This window comes from Prenolepis imparis, unplaced genomic scaffold, assembly GCF_030444845.1.
Source record: "Prenolepis imparis isolate NDT839.2.m4 unplaced genomic scaffold, iyPreImpa1.0 SCAF_3, whole genome shotgun sequence".
In the NCBI taxonomy this organism is placed as follows: domain Eukaryota; kingdom Metazoa; phylum Arthropoda; class Insecta; order Hymenoptera; family Formicidae; genus Prenolepis; species Prenolepis imparis.
Genome location: NW_028141161.1, coordinates 21,225,501 through 21,246,244, shown reverse-complemented (window position 1 = coordinate 21,246,244; position 20,744 = coordinate 21,225,501). Strand labels below are relative to the sequence as shown.

The 20,744-nt window shown below is 33.8% G+C and overlaps 3 protein-coding genes across 4 annotated transcripts; all 3 read left to right on the top strand.

Annotated features, from left to right (window-relative positions):
* The first annotated feature begins 513 nt into the window (after nt 1-513).
* LOC145934157 (splicing regulator SDE2) lies at nt 514-3,106 on the top strand. The gene is made up of 4 exons (XM_083034491.1): nt 514-661; nt 1,310-1,712; nt 1,975-2,786; nt 2,900-3,106. Exons 2-3 carry the CDS (start codon nt 1,611-1,613, stop codon nt 2,776-2,778), a joined length of 906 nt encoding a protein of 301 aa, XP_082890617.1. The 5' UTR covers nt 514-661; nt 1,310-1,610; the 3' UTR covers nt 2,779-2,786; nt 2,900-3,106.
* Nucleotides 3,107-3,258: 152 nt separating this feature from the next.
* LOC145934155 (CLIP domain-containing serine protease HP8-like) lies at nt 3,259-7,262 on the top strand. 2 transcript variants are annotated; one of them, XM_083034489.1, is made up of 7 exons: nt 3,259-3,982; nt 4,244-4,374; nt 4,521-4,590; nt 4,959-5,196; nt 5,491-5,681; nt 6,186-6,284; nt 6,539-7,262. In XM_083034489.1, the coding sequence occupies exons 3-7, from the start codon at nt 4,533-4,535 to the stop codon at nt 6,862-6,864; spliced, it is 912 nt and encodes a 303-aa protein (XP_082890615.1). In that variant the 5' UTR covers nt 3,259-3,982; nt 4,244-4,374; nt 4,521-4,532; the 3' UTR covers nt 6,865-7,262. The 2 variants fall into 2 exon arrangements, with proteins under 2 accessions (XP_082890615.1, XP_082890614.1); XM_083034488.1 differs by having other exon boundaries at nt 3,259-4,384.
* A 1,826-nt stretch (nt 7,263-9,088) lies between these two features.
* On the top strand, nt 9,089-20,645 carry LOC145934353 (transmembrane protease serine 9). The gene is made up of 9 exons (XM_083034712.1): nt 9,089-9,439; nt 11,105-11,515; nt 11,612-12,320; nt 15,448-15,457; nt 17,061-17,142; nt 17,511-17,683; nt 18,649-18,955; nt 19,161-19,435; nt 19,602-20,645. The coding sequence occupies exons 1-9, from the start codon at nt 9,376-9,378 to the stop codon at nt 19,947-19,949; spliced, it is 2,379 nt and encodes a 792-aa protein (XP_082890838.1). The 5' UTR covers nt 9,089-9,375; the 3' UTR covers nt 19,950-20,645.
* Nucleotides 20,646-20,744: the final 99 nt, after the last annotated feature.

Here is a 20,744-nt window from a genome sequence, read left to right as displayed (position 1 = left end):
AAATGATGTATGCGCAAAGTTTATGATATTGATATTGATTATTTATTTGGCAAAGATGTATTATATACGTACATCTATTGATGTATTCTTTGGAACGAAATGTAATAAAGAAATAGGATCGTCAATATACATTCAATAATTATAATATTACGAGTCCTAATATTGCTTTGATCAAAGTATACACGTTCTATTTTATAATTGCGTTTCGCATGCTTTAATGCGTTTAATGTCACCGCGCAATACTGCTTCAATTAAAGAATTTTTCGTACAATGCGTATTATCGTAGCGAGAGAGAGAGAGCGCGCGTCGACGTGCGCGGCGCGTTCGACTTTGAATCGACTTTGTGGCGCTACGTCACGTCGTCGGAATTCAGTGCGCGGAGTGGGGGTAGTGGGGGGAACGGCGCGCGGCGCTGGCGGCAGGCGCGGCAGTGGGGGAGCGGGAGTGGGGGAGCGGGAGTGGGGGACGGTAGTGGGGGGCAGCTGCTCACGCGCCACGCGCAGCGGCGCGACGCAGCGCAGTATCCCTTCCACCGTCCCCTACAACGCAGCGCGGCGACGAGAGAGAGAAGATTTCTCTCTTTCTGTCTTTCTAAAGATGTTTCGAAAAATTGTTTTCTTATCAAGAATATGTGTGTCACAGTGGTGTGTCATCTATATGCGTACGTGAATATATTTTATACATATTCATAGTATAAATTAGAGAAAAAAATCGTGCGCGACTAAACAGTGATTTTATCGAGTCGAGAGAAAGAAAATAAATGTATAGATGGAATGGTGTTCACAAGATTTGTGTGTGGTTATATAGTTTTCCGCAAAAAAGAACACTGAACTTCTTTTTAAATCTAAATCTAAATTATACTTGATACTTGTGCAGATGTATATGATTTTATTTTCGTTCGAATTTTACGACAAATTGCAATATAATATGCCGCTGAAATGACAAAGATTTTAAAATATCTGTAAAAACACACAGTTTAATTTTAGACTCATGTTCAATTTTAGATTCATATGTTTTTGGAGCGCGCGTGCCAAATAGATAACGGTGGTTAAATTAATTGGTTCATTAATATAAATTGTAGTGAAGACAATTAATTCGGTCGTGTATATAAAAGTGTTATTCGTATAGTGACATATATCGCTAATAAAATGTGATGAACTGTCTGTTATATCACTCCATTCACAAAATTTTGATATCACACAGTATAACAAAATATAAAAAAATACTCCGATTATAATTAAAACAAAAAAAAGAAAGATATAAATTCACGATGTTTAAAATCTTATAGAAAATTTTCGTTTGTGTGTAGATCCCAAAGTTTACTAGTTAAAATCACTAGAATATACAAGCTCTTCTATTGGACATGTTGGACATGTTGAACGCAGTGTAAATTTTGCAAATGGTGTATTTGTTGTACGATGAACTTTTTGGATGTACATCAATTGATTTTTGAAGAAATATTTTGCAACAGCAGCCAATCAATATCGCCCTAATTTTTAATCTCGTGGTGCTGCATCCTAAAACAAATCCGTAAACAAGTGCAGAAGTGCAGTTTAGATTTGAGGGATAGATTCTCTACAAAAAGCAAATTTTATACGCTTCAAGCGAAAATGTTAAACGTAAAAATCGCAGGGGCATCCGTAAAATACGTTTTTAAAAGCGACACACCTATAACAGTACGTGAATTGTCTCAACTAGTCGAAGAAGAGACGGTAAGTTGTAGAGTTAACCTCAAACTTTCTTCGAATCTCTCTTTATCGTTTCCTAAAAATTCTTCTTCATTTTCTTTCACAAACCGATACGAGCTTAACAGATACTTTAATCTATATAATTGATACTTGATATTTTGTCGACATTTTCATAGTTTGTTTATTCAAAACTTATTGTTAGTCATTATGTGACAATCATAATATATTAATTTATTTATATATTTATGGAATATCACACATAATCAATTGTTGTTATTATTTTTAGGGGCTTTCGTGTGATCAGTATTACATCGAATATAATGGCCGACTTATGCAGAAGGATGATATTTGCTCCAGTGGCTACGCAACTGTCGTTCCAAGATTATTGGGTGGCAAAGGTGGTTTCGGTTCCATGTTACGGGCGATAGGTGCGCAGATAGAGAAGACCACGAATCGCGAGGCTTGCAGGGATCTGAGCGGTCGCAGATTACGCGACATAAACGAGGAGAAGAGGTTGAAGGCTTGGATCGAGAAACAGACCAAGAGACACGATGAGGCAGCAGAGCGCAAAAAGAAGAAGCTTGAGAAACTGTGCGCTGAACCTAGACACGAGTTCAGAGATCAGCGTTACGAACAGGAAAGAGCGGAGTTACCCGAGAAAGTCGAAGACGCAGTCGAAGAAGGTTTTAAGGCTGCTACCATGTCAGGGGTTAAGAGGAAATTGGAAAAAGATGATCAACCAAATAAGCGCAAGACTATATTAGATTTCGAGATTGATTCCGATGAATTTGAGGATACTTCAGAAGATGACAGTGACAATGATGGCAGTGACAGGAATGATACATCGACCACCAAAAAAAGCAAAACAGAGCAACAAACACTGTTGACTGACAGTGGAAATTCTAGTGACGATGCTGCAAAAATCAGTGAAAGCACCAAGAAAATAGGAAGTGAACATTCCGAGTCATCGACTGATAATGAGATCAATGATAAAGTCTTGAGTAATGAATCAGTGGACGCAAAATGTACTGTCGAGTCTACAGACAGTCCTGAAGACCAAGGTGATTCTAGGAAAGAAGCTGCTGTTTAGAAATAAAAGTATGTAATAGAATAAATATTAACTTAAAAGAAATAATTAAAAAAGATAAAACAAAATCATTTTTTATATTTTATTATTATATTTTTAATTATATTATTTATGTCTTTTCTAGGTTTGAGATAATTGTTTCACAGCATTATTATATTCCATCAAACTGGGATCCATTTTTTGTGACGAGCCACTCTATTACCAGAAATGTGGCAGATTCAATAGAGGATTTCGAATATATGTATATATAATATAGATTCATAAATATAGGAGATCAAGGAATTCTGTTTTTTTTTATGACGAAGATAAATTATATTAAATAAATTTTTAAGATACTTTAATTTCTTCGAAGACTTCGCGGTTCTATCGACTAATAATCTGTGATAAATTCCAAGCATTCATTTCTCCAGTGAGTTTTATTCCGATTGCGAATAAAATCGCTGATGCGACGATCGATCTTAAGAAATCATTCTCATTTGTCCATCGATAGAATTCCATGATATACTTTGCACCAATAAGCACAAAATTATCGCTTTTTCCATACCTTCGCCATATCTGTAACTGTGCTTTATCTGTAATATTTACTAAGAATTACTTATAAATCCCATTGTCAGTCAAGTCAAAATAATGTAACCTGTCAAAATTTTTAATCATAAAGGTAAATTGATAAAAGTAAATATAAAATAAATATAAAGATATAAAACAAAATATAAGAATACTTTCAAAAATTAGAGAAAAGAAACCTCTAAATTAGACACTTTGTAATATTTTTTTTTAAGAAAAAAATAATATTTATATATAGATATTAAAATATAACTTACAGTGCTTACATCTTGCTAGAATTCGCGGGCAAATACCATGACAAGGTTTACAGCAAGTTTTGCAAAACTTGGCCTGGAATGTCGACGAAATTGTCAAATCGCATTTTTTTTTTACATCAGTTTACTTTATGATTTTATATTTCATTTGAAGCAATATTTACCCTTTCAGCGATTGACGTGTCGTCATAATTTTTAAATTTCGTATGATTTCTGTTTAAATTCAAGGATGGCGAAGATGCGGAAGTTTTACCTACGAAAGCCATTTTATTAGATTCCGATCACTGTTCCTTAGCATCTTGTGATTTGCTTAACAGAATCCCACGTTGACATTTGACAGCAAATTCGCACGTGATAGACGTTCACATTTTATTTACCTTTAAAACTATGTAAGAAAAATTAATTAGATAATATATTAAATATATTAAATTCAATAATATATAACTTTAATATATATATTATAATAAAAAATTGAAAAAAGATTTGACGTACTTTTTCATGGAAATATATAAGATATAATTCATTTAATTCGTGTAATTTCGCGAAAAAAATTTGCCAATTCAATGTATCGAGTTTATATCATAAGCCAGACTAGCAGTCAATTATAAAGATCTATCGGCAAAGCCGTAATGCACATTTTGTTACGGTAGAGATAAGGTTGTACAGGCGTAGAGGAGATTAAAGTGAATTAAACGATAGCTACTGCACGAAGTTATAGAGCGTAACACTTGTCAGACGAGGATTCTGGTGTACATAGCTTTTTGTGCCGCTGTGATTCTCGGTAAGAATAGGTAATTTCGAAATGCCAAATATTGATAAAATGACATAAATTAACATAAGAATTAACAGCCATGTAAATCAATTCAGATATTTATATTTTTTTGTTTATAATTTTATATGTGAAGTAAAATTGCTTATTGTTTCCAGCTTTCAGACAGAATGCGATATTTACTATGGTACCTTATGCTTTTCTACGGTATTTTCATAGCATTTTCCAGTAAGTTTCTTATAAATAAAACTCAATAAATTAATAAATAAATATATTATATTGCAAGAAATGTGCCAAACATCGTACATTATACAAAAATAAATTAATTAAAATAAAGGTAGCAACTGCAACTCTTTCTTCAAATATAATTTGTAGCACGTTCTACAAAAGCAGAATCTGCAAAGAACTGATAAAATATTTATGAGTTGTATAAACGCAAAAATTTTCCAGAAATATTCTAAATAAAATTTTATTTTAAATAAATATAGAATTTATAACAATCTTCCGCGGAATAAGTAAACTTCTCTGAACCAAATTTTATTAATAATTTCCATTATAAAAGCGCGATACTATAATGAATTTAATGATCCGCGTAGTCGATGTGACGAAACATCTCAGCTGGTCGTTGCTGGAGCACAAAAGATGCGGCAGTTCCAACAGCGATCGCATTATCGGTGGTAAAAATGCCAGCCTAGGCGCGTATCCTTGGATCGCGAGAATAGGATACGGCACACCTGGTGACCACGACGCGTTGAGCTACAGATGCGGCGGCACCTTGATCAATAAGCTATACGTGGTCACCGCAGCTCACTGCGTGGTGAATCTGCCTGAAAAGTAAATGTAAACAATATATATTTGTACTTAAAAAGAAGAAAAGTATTAAATTGATTAAAAGACGGTTCTTCGATCGTATATAGATCAAAAGTCACGCATAGATCTTTTCATTTCGTCGTTAAAAGATTTTAACTCGCGAACTATAGCGAAGCTTCAGATACTCTTGTGAATTTTTAGTAGAAAAAAATTTATATTTTAATTTATATTTTATTTTTATAATTGGATAATTTATTAATTTATTATAATTTTTATATATGCATGTAAAGCACACATACATATACACATCTCTCTAAGTTTTAAAGTCGGTGGAGTCCGTCTGGGCGAGCACAACACCCTGACTGACATCGACTGCGAACGCGAATATTGCGCGGAGCCGGTGCAAGATTTCTCGCCGAAATTGATCATCACCCACAAAGATTATAATAAGCCGGCATTCAAGAATGATATAGCTTTAATACGATTGGATCACCCGGCGACTAACAATGGTGAATATATAAATAAATCAATGTTAATTAATCGATGATTAATCGATGATTAATCGATAATTAACGTTAAATAATAGATGACTGATTAATTGATAATAAATTTCGTCTTTCAAAATTTTTTTCTGAGAAAAATTAGACTTTCTACTTAATTCTTTAAATATTAATTTAATGAAATAAGTATTATATTTCTTGAATTAAATTTGATCGACTTCTTCTTAAGTATAACACAAAAATTGTGATTTTGCCTGGTGGCACATTTTTAAATATTTGAAAATATAATTTTGAAAAATTATGCCATTTACAAAATCCAATGTATTCTATTAGGAAATGTTTGATTTACAAGTCGTACAAAAAAAGAAAAATTGCCGCGTGTTGTTCATCCGAGGGATATAGACCAGATTATTTTCCTTTATTTTCAAAAATAAGCTTAGCTTAAAAAACAGCCAAAAATAAGTCTCTTATTAAAAATAAATAATCTATTTGTTGCAATCTCTCTAAACACAGAATTCGTGATGCCGATATGTATGCTGTACGGTGAACTTCTGGTGAAGAACTTTGTCGGCGAAACGGCGGAAGTCGCCGGTTGGGGGATATACGATATCAGTAAGACACTTTCGCTAAATCTAAATTAATACTAACCTATTTAATATTTCTCTATCTGCATCACTTTAAGTATAAAAATATATTCCTATATAAATGCAGTCTCTTTTTTTCTCTTTTTTTTAGCCATTGAAGAAGGTTCAAAGTAAACTGAAATATTTTTTGAGAACCATTTGATTTCTTGAATTCATTTAAATCGATTGGGTCCCGTACTTGCTTTCACTTAAAATTTGTTTGAATTTCGTTAAATTTTGTAGATGACCCGCAGCCCAGCACGATCCTGCAGACGCTCAAGTTGCCGGTCGTCGAAATGGACAGGTGCTTGCAATCAGCAATAAGCAACTTCGCCGAGATGTCGGAGCAGGAACAGATGTGCGTAGGCGGCATCATAGGCGAGGACTCTTGCGGCGGTGACAGCGGTGGACCCCTAATGAAGGTGCTGAGCCATGACGGGCCTCCTAGATATTATTTGATCGGCATCGTCTCCTTCGGCGCGAAGGCTTGCGGCGCCTCCAGGACACCAGCCATCTACAGCAGGGTCGCTGCGTATACCACATGGATCCTGGATCACATTCAGCCGTGAAAGAACTCAGACGGGATCGTTCGAGTCGTCCTAATTACAGTGAAAACAAAATTCAAAGTTAGTTTGGCAAATTTTTTATTTCATAAAAAAAATGAGAATCCCCTCTGTGTAGGATAATTTTATTTAGGAGTGCGGTCGTTTTCATTTAGGATCGTCGCAACAGCGAATTTATCGAGATGATATCTCGTACATAATTGATGAGAATTCTTAGCATTAATTACTTTAAACGTGCGAAAATTGCTTTGGTTGTTAGATATTAGATATTAGACATACTCTGTTATTAGAGATAAATTATAATTAAAAAGTCAACTGTAAGAATAAAAATCAACAAAGAGAATCGTCTTATCTTGCAGACACGTGCACAGTTAATGAAAATAAAAAAAAAAAAAAAAAAAAAATGCAGGATTTTCTCAATTCTGCAAGCGTTCGATCGAAAGCAATTATTCTTGAAAGTCGACTGTAGAAATTAAATTCAATAAGAAACTCGTAATCTCGCTTTTGCTAAATCTTTGCAATTAATTATTTATGGAGATAATTGATTAGCAAACCACGTGGGAATAAATTAGACGTTAAATCTAATTCTACTGTTAGAATAATTTACTCCTATCTAAATCAATTTAAATATATTTACTCAAATTGAAAAACGTCTTCGTGCAAGTCGCGATATCTGATTGTTTGCACGCGAGATTCGTCATAATTAATAACACGAAGAAGTCGGGATGTTCCCGTTTGGCATCGCATGATCTGGAATCTGGATTATACTCGATCACGCATGCAACATTGCGGAGAGCTTTGTTTTTTTTTCTTTTCTCGAGGATTGACTCATTTTTACGCGGAAGCGCATGCAACCGTGACAATTAAATATGACACAGTATTGGAAATATACAGAGTTGTAATCGTGACTCTAAAATGTCTCTGGTATTCTCGATACAATCTTTTTCTGCGTGTTTTGAAATGCTTCCTGTGGATTTTTATATAGAATACACGGTAAAGTTTCTCATCATGATGAGGAATTACATGTATAACGTAAAATATTGAGCCACATGATTTAATGTCAACGTTAATGCGATTTTAATGTTTCTAAAATGCGCGAACAAACTTTAGAGTTTTATTTAATTGATAGATATGTATATACACATTCGCTCTAAAGTTTTTGCGAATATATATTATAACATAATTTGCATTATGCTATATAAACTGCAAATTATGAGATAACGCGCGCGCGTATTAATAAGATATCAAACTTCGACTCGGTCGAGAATTATTGATGACTTCACATAATGCTATTGATAAAAAAATCTATGTTTGATTACACTGATTTCACAATCTTAATATTTTTGCTACAATTGAGAGATCAATTCCGTTCGCGAATTTATCGATGGTGAGATTGATGACGTCAAGACGACTTCCTCGAATCTCTAATTCGTTATTAACACCATGAATTCGCAAGCAAACAGGTTCTCTAAAATACATGCGTCGCAGAAGAAAAAAAAAAGAAAAATCGGAAAATGATTATTAATGTTTCCAGATCTCATAGGATTTTCGAATTTTCCAAGATACGCCAATTTCATACGTTTCATATGTTAAAATTATGATAAAGAACTGGAATTGATAATTAATTTATTCTAGTTCTTTATTGTTTTACTAAAATTTATATAAATATTAAAAGTATATATGAAACTGTAGTGGTGTTATGTTACGTTATACATATAAACAGAAAAAATAAGTACTATGTTTTGGCTACTATTTTTTGACAATTATATGAATCAAAATTACTAATCTTTAAACGTGGCTTCGATAAAAAAGCAAGAAAGACGAGGAAATCGCAACCAGCTAATAAAGCAGGAGCGAACTGGTCTATGTATATTTTTTATTATATATATATATATATATATATATATATATATATATATTGACATAGGGAAGTCCCGGACTCAATGGTTGTAAAAATAATATTGAGACAACATTGATACGAGCAATATTAATTTCACATAATTCTAAAATAAATCGCGTCTGTCGCTACTGATTCTGATTTATATTATAAAAAAGAATCACGATATCTAGAAAGAAAATATATAACTAAAAAATAAAATTATTATAAATATAATTATTATAAATATAAAAGATAAATATAAAAAAGCTTATTAAAAATAAAATTATTCTCGAAAGGATTTCGTTCTCTGTAATATTTTTTTTCTTTTTTCAAATATATATTCCATACCTAAATTGTGTGATAAACGCGCGAATTTTCCGATGATTCCTCGGCTAATCCGCCCCTGCTAATTAGCTAGGCGAAGCCTGTTGACAGTGGTGGTGGGGACAGTTGTTGACCCTGGGTCCGGTCACTTTATCATGGACATCACCGTCAGTTGGTGTCCTGGTCTTCGGCACAAAGGCATAAAACGGAAGGAGCTGTGCAAAACCGAGCGAGTTCTCGTTGTTGAAGTGTGCTGTGATTATCTCTCGGTACTTTTGCGTTGATAAATTGAAAAGTTGAACAATTCACCGAGGATGTCGAGGTCGGCTTCGATGTCTCTCAAGTTGCTGACATTGCTGATCGTCAGTATCAATGCGCGTGAGTAGCTTCCTTAAAATATAATAAAACATTTTAAATGTAATTAAGATACACAATGTTGATGATAGTTTAGAAAAAATAGCCGAAGGCTATAATCAAAATCTATTTAATTCTTTCATATATTTTTTCAAATTCTGTAGAAAATATTAAAGATATCGTAAAGACATTCACAGAAAATGTTTCGATCTTCCAGAAGGTTTTTTAAAAACTTGTCCACACAAATGTTATTTCAATTTTTGTCATATAGGGGCTTTAAAAGGCAGGATCAAGATGAATGACTCGAATTGTTTCATCAAGGTTATTGGTGACTCAATTAAGTCAGTTTATGGTAAAGTTAAAAAAGAACAGGAATTTAATAAAGGGTAGAGTTCACACGTATTGTTTGATGTTACACGCAGACCATCTGAAATTCTTTTCAAAAGTAATAATTATCACACAGTTTTTTTTATCGAGACGACGTTGAAATTAATTATAATTCCAATTTATAACAAACTATTATGTAAAATCTTTCAATTTATAACATACGCGTTTGCTTATAATTTATAATTTCAATATAATTTCTTTAATATGCATAATTTTTCGTCTTCTATTTTTTTTTACTTAACGTACGCGATGAAAAAAAGCAAAGCGTTGATCATCCAAGGTCGACCTAGTGTATTTACCACACGTCAACATAAAATATACCTGAATCTTCGTAATAGTCACTCATCTCAAATTTAGTTTCAATCACTGATGGAAAGTTATTATCGCGTTTAATCATCGCGGAACGTGATTATCCGGGTTCGCGACATTATTAGTTATCAATTTATGACGCGCTTCAGCGAAAACAAAGGCTAGATGTCGGTTTCCCATCGATTGCATTCGTACGCGGCATTATTTTGCGTTACGTCATGTAATTAATGACTAAAAACATGTCAGGAAACAGGTATATCAACGGAAATGACGGAACAACAGCTGTGTGAAATCAGCTTTATCCGATTCCGCGTATCGATAAATCTTAGGATAGATTCTGATTTATAAATATTTCTCGGATTATCCAAAGATAATACAGATTATATATAATATTAATGTGTGAGCATATATGTATGTGTTTATATTATCATTAAGAATAATTAATAATAATCAATATAACTTTACGATTATACAAATAAATTTCGTAAATTAAATATCAATATAGTTTATCATAAATATAGCACAGTTATTTCTATATTAATTAATATTTATCATAAATATAGCACAGTTATTTCTATATTAATTAATATTTATAGTATTTATTACATTACAGAATATTAAATTATGCAAAAAAAATCTCTGACTCAAACAACTAGAAATTCTAGATAGATGATTATAAATATCTATATTGCGCTAGATGGCTAGAAGCTGTAGAAAAACATGTATTAATTGAACGATGTGATTATGCAAAACTATTAACACTCAATTCAAAAACGCTTTTTGCGCAGGCCATTATATATACGGAATCGTTTTGCTTTTGCTAACATAAAACGATTAAATTAATTTTTAATCCGTCGCATTAAAGTTACGCGGTTGAATATAAAATAAAAAAAATTGCATTAATTATAATGTTAATTTATGCATAATAAATTAATTATATGTATGCATACCTTTTATTTAAAAATAACTTTCTCATTTTGATTTCTGAGACAGAAAGCTCGCGGTCGGACTGTAGAGTTGACGGTCAGGTAGGCTCGTGTATCCTTGCGCGCGACTGCCCGATAGTGTCCAGCATCCTTCAGCAATCTCGCGAGCAAGCGATAGCCTATCTGAGACGCAATCACTGCGGCTTCGAAGGCATGAATCCGTTGGTGTGCTGCGTAGGTAATGCCAACACGAATGTCAACACCCGTCCGGGCGGCATCCAGACGAATCCCAGGCCGGAATCCCAGGGATATCAGCAGCCATCCAGCCCGCGACCCACCGAGGACATCCAGGTCCATCTAGCCGACAATCCGTTGCTGCCGACCGACTGTGGCAGGGATCTGTCCCAGAGGATAGTGGGTGGTGAACGCACCGAGATCGACGAGTTCCCTTGGATGGTCCTGTTGGAGTATCAGAAACGTGAGTGGGGAGAAAAAATCCAGATATCAATTGTATTACACAATCGATATCATCATAGCATCAAATAAATTATAATCTCTTTGAATGACGTTACAGCCAACGGCAGGACGACGGCTTGCGGCGGTGTCCTGATCAACAAGCGCTACGTCCTCACCGCCGCCCATTGCATCAAGGGCAAGGATCTGCCGTCCAACTGGCGGCTGACCAGCGTCCGTCTGGGCGAGTACAACACCGACACCGAGAGGGACTGCGTGCAGGATGGCGAGGACAGCGTGGTGTGCGCCGACGATCCGGTCACCGTGGGTGTGGAGGAGCAAATCGCTCACGAGGAGTACAGGCCGCTGTCGCGGGACCAGCGTTATGACATCGCGCTGCTGCGTCTGAGCCGCGACGTCGCGTTCACCAACTTCGTCAAGCCTATCTGCCTGCCGTCCAACACGTCGCTCGAGGGCAGACTCATCGTGGCCGGTTGGGGCAAGACGGAGATCCGCTCGGCGTCCAACGTCAAGCTGAAGCTGGCGTTGCCACTGGCGGACAAGGAGCAGTGCGATCAGACTTACAGCAACGCCGGCGTCCGTCTTGGCTATGGACAGATCTGTGCGGGCGGTCAGAAGGGCAAGGACTCGTGTCGGGGTGACTCGGGTGGTCCCCTCATGGCCGTCGAGAGGATCGCCGACGGTACCGGCAGATGGGCCACCGTGGGTGTCGTGTCCTTCGGACCATCACCCTGCGGCATGCAGGGCTGGCCTGGTGTCTACACCAGGGTGGCAGACTTCGTTCCTTGGATCGTTAGTAAACTTAGAGCGTAATATAAACATTGTATAAGAAGATCAGCTCTCTCTCTGAATATCGCTCCAAAGACTCTTTCGAGAGATTGAAGGTTGGAGATGGAATTTGCGAAAATCAACGTATTCCTGCAATATGAGAAAAATTGTGTTAGTAGATTTAATTAGAAGGTCTAAAAAAATATTTATACTCATATTCCATCCTATTAAAATAGAATAATGTATAAAGAATTGTTCAAATTTTTTTTTTGACAAAATTAATGAAGAGAATGCGTCAGAACAAATTCTTTATCGTGATAAATGTGTTATGCATCAATGAGACAAATGTCACTCGATATTGTAAGTGCATAATAATGATCAAAATGTATTGTCTCTTTTCCCTGCGATAAACTTAACATAAAGAGTTGGTGCAATAGCTTCGACCGAATTGAAAAATTAGTCTGTATTTTATAAATATTCCATAAATATACTCAATTACTAGAATGAAATTTATATAGCTATAAGCGACGTTAATTGCTCATGTTATTTTAATTTTTGATGATACATATTTATAACAATTATTTTCAAATATACTCTTTTATAAGTTTTATTTAAATAAAGTGCAGTTTATTGTATAGATTTAAAACGAATTTTGCAATATTAATAATCGATAATAATCGATAAATAGATATTATAAGATGTCAGAGTGTGTATAAGAACGTCAGTGTGTATAATATTGAGAAAAGTATTTTTTAAGTTTTTAACAATGCATTGACAAAAATAAATAAAAATGTTTTCTATGTGTATTATAATAATATTTATTATTGTTTTTACTCTTCTCTTTTTTTATACATATTATACTTTATATATGTATTTTACACTTAACATTCTTTCAATGTTTATTATTTTAACATTTATATTTTTATATGTATATATACACACAAAGTGAATTGAAAATAGAATAATATGTTTTTTTTCGCTTTCAAGAAAACAATTTTTGATGCATCTTGTGTATATAATATATATGTATGTTATGTAAAATCTCTCTCTCTCTCTCTCTCTCCTTTGGATTGCTTCGCATAAAGATTTATATTCTCGAAAAAATGTGATGTTTATCATCGTCAATTTATCAGTAGATTATGATGTTACTAGCAATATGCAATATGCGTTTCCTATATCGACACAATTTTACTTATCTAATAAACTAACATTGATTTCTTAATAGTTGCATTTTCTTTCGAAGAAAATGACAAGAACTTGCAGTTAATAATGTTGTCGCGAAAAATTTCGTCGACGACGATTACGTATATTCGACATTTGCATCATTATTTGTTCCGGGATTATCAATGCGCACGAGTCATTAAAGAAATTGACCTATTAATATGACACTATACAGTAATCTTTGTCACACAACTTTGAAAAACATTATCAAGGCCAACGCAAATTAATCGAACGCTGCGTTTTAATGATTAGCATAGTTATCGAAATAGAATTTCGGAAAAGAAAATATATCGATTAAAAAATAGAATTTATATAACAATATGTAGGATGTGATTTGCCAGTCGAATTTTTAAACAAGGTTTAAGATTTTATTGACCAACACTGACTAAAATTAATTCTTATATTATAAGACTTATTTTGGGAATAATCTCAATTCGAGATTTATTTCCCGACTCCCCTCTAACCCCCCTATAAATTTATAGGGGAGTCGGGAAATAAATCTCGAATTGAGATTATTCCCAAAATAAGTCTTATAATATAAGAATTAATTTTAGTCAGTGTTGGTCAATAAAATCTTAAACCTTGTTTAAAAATTCGACTGGCAAATCACATCCTACATATTGTTATTTACACACCTGGACCTAATAATGGTGTTGATTGAAATTGTTTATCAAGGCAGAGAGAAGTATAGAATCGAAGGGTCTGAATAGCTCAGTTGGTGAGAGCAGTCGCCCGGCAAGCGAAAGGTCTCGGGTTCGATTCCCGATTCAGCGACTTTCGGATCTATATTTTTCTCGCCTATAAATTTATAGGGGGGTTAGAGGGGAGTCGGGAAATAAATCTCGAATTGAGATTATTCCCAAAATAAGTCTTATAATATAAGAATTAATTTTAGTCAGTGTTGGTCAATAAAATCTTAAACCTTGTTTAGAATTTATATATTTTATAAGTAATAAAAAAAATATATATATATTTATTTATAATTATCATTAAGAGAGAGAGAAATATTTATACAAAATTGTTTCAAGTAATTATATTATAATTAATATTATTTGATATTATTTTTATTTACAGATATATATTTTCAATAATTTTTAAATATTTTAAACTTTTTATTTTGAGAAAAAAATTAATTTTCGCAAATTTCACGCTTACAAAGAAATAATGTTCAAGAACTCGGTGTTCGATTAACAGTCGTTAATCGTTATTTTTTTAATTAGCATAAAACAATTTATAATCATATTTTTAATGATGAGCTATGTATTTTTGACGTCACAAGACCACGTCTTTGCAAATAATCGAATTTCTGTGTCTTTTCTGTGAAAGCTATCGGTTGTGATAACGAGTATGAAGACTGTGCGTGCTATTTTTGATGGATGACAAATAAATGAAGAAGAATATATAGCGGATATCCTTTAACAATAGTCACTTTAGATTATAGGAAAGTACTGACACTATTTGTTAACTTTCCTCGTCAATCAACAGTGATTAAAATTAAGTTGCACACTCAACAGAACAACACACAATACACTTTCAATCACGCAGCACTGATACTGGGAATTTCCGGCGATTACAAGATCCTCGACGTCACGGATTCACGGTTGTCTTATTGCGAAATATGGAATTATCACTTTTTTAATGGGAATAATCTTCAAATACATTAAACATCATAGCATATTTCATAAAATCGTTATACAGTATCTTTTTAAGTTTTTTCTATTTTTTCATTACTTGTTTTCTAAATTATCTATGCAATCTTATATGATATTTGACTTAATATATACTTGTTTTATGTTTAATATGACTTGTTTTATACAATAATGCATTATGCATTACTTTGTCGTATGCATTACTATATTTAGGATAAGGATTATCAAGATTCTGTGAGATTTCATTATATAAATTCATTAACAAGTCTATTTTTCTGATGTATTCATATTAAAACAGTGCTAAAGTAGTAATTGCTGTCAAAACAAGAAGATAAACATGAGAGATTGCATAAAGCTTGAAGGTTTCATCAGACAAACAAAACAATAGAATTTATTGAAAGAAGAAATAAAGGAAAAAGGAAGAGTAAAGTATAATCCGAATCCAAAACAGAAATTTTCAAATAAAGGAAGAGAAAGAAAAAAAAATTAAATAAAAATTAAAGATAACGAGAATAAAGTTCGTGGTATTGTAAAGATTAAAGAGATTCTATTTCTATTCTTTTTTAGCGAAGATTACTCGATTTTCAAAAACAGGTTGTACAAAAAATACAACATTCTAACATTCAACCGGTTCTTTCTTTCTCTTTTTCTTTTATTTCCCTATCTCCTTTCACCTCTCATATCTCCGCATGGGTTTTATCCCTTCGTGAAAAATTCCTCTGACTCTTTAGCTTTTTTTTTATGTTTTGATCAGCTCTTATTTATAGACGACAATTAATTTCCATTCGACCAGGAATGCTAACTCTATTTTTTTATTCTAATTTTTTATAAATAAAGTTATTTCACTTCCGAGAAATTATTAAGATCAGTTCATTTGAATATATAATATGTATATATATTTATTCATTTATTTGACTGTCTTCGTTATGATTTCATAAATTTAATAATAGCACAAAATCCCCTCTCCCTCTCAAATTATTAATGAGAAAAACGTATAACCAACAAAATCAAAATTGACTGCACAATTTTTACAAAATATTTGTATAATTGTTAAAATTAAATATTAAGAATTTTATACATATTAATTTTTAAAGTTTTAAAGTAAATAAAATAAATGTAATGTATAATAATATAAATAATAAATATGCAATAAAAAAATAATAAATTGCTACGACTCTCTGAAACGTCATTTTGACGTAATTTGATGTTAAAATGACGTCAAAAATGACTAAATTGCTACCTGGAAAGTTTTTCCTCAATCAAAGATTATCTTGAATTTTTCCGAAGGAAAAATAAATTGACTCTATAAATGTACATATATAATTATTACTGTCTTGAGTAGAATATATCAATAGCACCAACGTTCCCGAGGCAATGTAACGTTTGTAAATTTGTGCGATAACAAGTTCGGACCTCGAACGATAAGGATAACGCGAAAAGGACGACGACGGAATTTATCGAGGAAAGCTCGTGGCGTTTCTTATTTCCACGAAATAATGCAAATCATGTGAATAGTGATACAGCTCTCTTCTAATCAGCAGCGAATCACGACCGGCGCGGCGATTCATCCGGACAATCATCCCCACCAGTTTTCACGATCCAACAGATTTATTAAACTCAGCAGGTAGCGGAGGGACTTAGTCTATCACGACTCTCGCGGATGAATCCATGAATATTGACTCCAATCGATTCAGGACTGACTCGTGCTACTACGCGACTTCGTGCAAACTCGGGGTTACAAATCGGTGGAGAACGTGAGTGGAACTATATACGTTCTCCAACACGAGGAATGCGAGTTTTCTATTCAAAGAGCATCACCAGGCGATAACCTTCGGAGTGGAAAAATCTCTGGCTTGCTCTGATCAGTGAAAAAGAAAGAGAGAGCGAAAGAAAGAGGACTTAGAATAATAGCTACAAGAATTAGACACAGAAATAAACATGATATCCATCGGATTGTTCGTCTTTTACCTCGCTATAGCTGCAATCAATGCACGTGAGTAATTTTTTTAGAACGTTACTTGCAAGGAAATTTAATTAATTTCCTTATTTTTAATAATAATGTTAATAAGAAATTCTTGAATATATTTTGCATATTAACTTGACACGTACAACGATATTTCAAACGCACTTCTGATTCTAATTTATATCAATTTTTCTTTCTGTAAAATTTAATTATTTAATTATTCTTATTTCCACGAATTTATTAATTATTTAATTTAAAATATTAGAAATTATATATTCTGCGATACGTATATACATCTGAAAATGTCTTTTAAATTAAGCCTGAATCTTGTGTTTAGAAAAAATGCTATTTAATTTGAAAAATATTTGATTAAGTTGCAGAATGGTTTATTGTTGTAGAAAATCAATGTCCGAATATTCGCGAAACTTGCATTAACATCCGTGATTGTGCGCCTATCATAACAATCCTGAGGAATAGTCCGAGACCGCTTTCGCCAGAAGTTTTGCGGGTGCTCAGGGACGCGCAATGTGGCTTCGAGGGTAACGACCCGATGGTTTGTTGCACGAATGAGGTAATGATTCTTTTAGATTAGTTCATTATATATAATCGTGTTCAATGTTGTGTAAAGTCATTTTAAATTAAAAATTTATGAAGTATTTTTTTAAATTTAAGTATAACGTGTAAAATCAATTTTAATTTCAAGAAAAAAGCCGTAAAAGTAGAACAAATAATAGATCTCATTTGGGAGATTCGCAAAATATATGATTTTGTTCGAACAAATTATTGTAGTAGCTTTTGTTAATGAGATTCAGAATCCTTCATTTCGCTTTTAAAATTTTTGCTAATTTCTATGATACAAATTCATGTATGACATATTAGAAAATTATTAATGAGCGGATCGATCGTTCTTTTAATCGTGTCAAAAATATCGACATACTTTATCGAGAAGCTTAATAAATTTCAAATGAATCTTTATCTTTCCACTCTTTTCATGTTTGTGTGATAGATCAAATTATACATACATACGTTCCGCTGTTGCATTATTAACGTGAGGATGTCATCGTTCCACAGGACGCGTTTGATAGTCTTCGAAAATAACGCAGAAACAGGTTTCTCCGACCTCGACTTTCCGTTGTATTATTCCGATCTCGTTGTATTGGTAGGATTCCTCGTTGAAGATCTACTCGTTGAAGTCTGAGATTCAAATTTGAGCGAAAAGTTCTGTTAGTATTTCGCGCAAAAACAAACTATCATAACAATAAAATCAAAAACTAGTTTTCTTGCTTCGATTTCGAAGAAGATTTCTCCAAATAAGTTAATTAATTATGAAGAAATTCTACGTTCGATATCGCTTCATATTTTTGAAGAAATATATAAGCTTCTCAAATCGTAAAATCATTGATCACAATATAATATATTATATTATATAGATGAGAAAAATATAATATAATTAACTGAATAAAGTGTCAAAGTAGTTGACACTTGCGTGCAAAAATAAATTAAATTTTATCTACGACATTAAATATTAATTTTTAGCGACAACCTACAACAACGACAACGACGACAAGACGACCCACGGTGACCCCGCAAATCGTTTCTGATGAATCTCTGCCGGATGTTACGAACCATCCGAACCTAGGTCTATTGGATCATCAAAGGTGCGGACCCCTCACTCAGTCGAGGGTCGTCGGTGGTAACAAGACCGGGGTCTTCGAGTACCCGTGGATGGCGTTGATCGCGTACGACACCGGAAAGGCGAATCCGGAGTTCCGTTGCGGCGGCACCATCATCTCCAAACGATTCATCCTCACTGCTGCTCATTGCGTCACCCAACTTCCAACAGGTAAAGAGAAACTCTTGTAAAAAAAATTTAAAAATTATACATTTATATATATATTATAAAAAAATTAAATATAAAGAGTAAATGTAAAATATTCTAAAAGTGATATCTAAAATTGTTCATTACCTTCAAGATGGATATCGATTTGCTTCTTAAACAATCGACGCAGAGTCTTCTACATTACACGATCAAATCTATTAAATTTCAGATATCAGATCACTGATAGGCGTCAGGGTGGGAGATCACGATATAAACAAGGAACGCGACTGTGATTACGATGAGGACGGACTTGAGCTCCGGTGCGCCGAGAGATATCAGGATTTTGGCATAGAAAGTTTCTACTTCCATCCCGAATATACGCGAACGAAACTGCAAAACGATATCGCTCTCATTAAATTGAACGGCTCTATAGACTTCAGGCCTCTGAATGTCAAACCGATTTGCTTGCCGATCGGCACCGCGGCAACGCTAAACTCCAAAAAGGTGAGAAAATTTTTGTCATACTTGCTCTTCGTCTTCCTATATCATTTTTAAAGGCATCTTCTTCGCTGCAAAAAAAATGATTCCAATTCAGGAATTTATCTTCCAATTTTTTCGATTCTCTCTCTCCTGATTTCACATGTCGAATCTTCTTATTCCTGATTGACAGGCGATAGTGACCGGCTGGGGTGCGACGGAATTGGGTCCACGTAGCCAAGACCTTCTCCAGGCGAGGCTGCCACTGGTGACCAACGAGCAGTGCAAAGAGGCGTACAGGCGGTCGACGCAGATCTGGCACAAGCAATTGTGCGCCGGAGGTCTACGCGACGTGGATTCCTGCTTCGGGGACAGCGGCGGACCCCTGCAAGCTCTGGGCCTATACAACGGCGACGGTCGCATCATTCAATACGGCGTGGTCAGTTACGGGGTGAAGCAATGTGGTACCGCGGGCGTCCCGGGAGTCTACACCAGGATCGCTTATTACGTGGACTGGATCCTGGACACGATGTCAGACTGAGGTCGATTGTGATTTTGTCAAATCCACTCCAATAAGAGACAATGAATGAAATGAAATTTGTCTTGCATTTCTGATTCACCGCGTGCGTGAAATATAATAATTTCTTAAGCACCATGAAAACGGAAATTGGAATTTCGCAAGATCATAATACGAATAGATAAGATTAATTTTGGAAAAAAAAATTGCCAGAGGAAGAATAAAATTGCAAGGGTGAGAAGAGAATGAAACTTTTATGTTCAGAAAAGTAAATGATTTAACTTATAAAATATAGACATTTTTATTCTTGATGAACTTTTTTAAATAATAAAAATAACTATTTTTAATAATTGCATTTTTATTTCATTATGTTTTATTATATTTGAGATTTTATTAAGTTGAAGATTATCTTATTACCGGTGCAATTTTATTCTAGTAAAAACTCGAAATTTTTATTTAAGTTAATAAGATAAATATGTAAGAAGATATGTTTTTTGAGTGATGAATGTATTACACATGTCTTGGATGAAAAGAGAGTGAGAGAGAGATTTTCTGCTTGCTAGAGAGTAATAGACATTTTATTTTTCGTGCTGAACTGATTTGCATATTTACGACCTATATGTATGTATTAAATATGTCATGTTATTTGTACTCTTTATAATATATCGTTTCTTTTCATAAAAAAATGCTTTGCTTAAGTTCTATGAAATGCGCTGTCAACCACGATAACATTAAATTTCCCGAAATTATTGTTATCATTTTTATTTCAAATGGTTTTTTGTTCGATTTAGAATCATTTTGCCTTTTCCGAGAATGTCA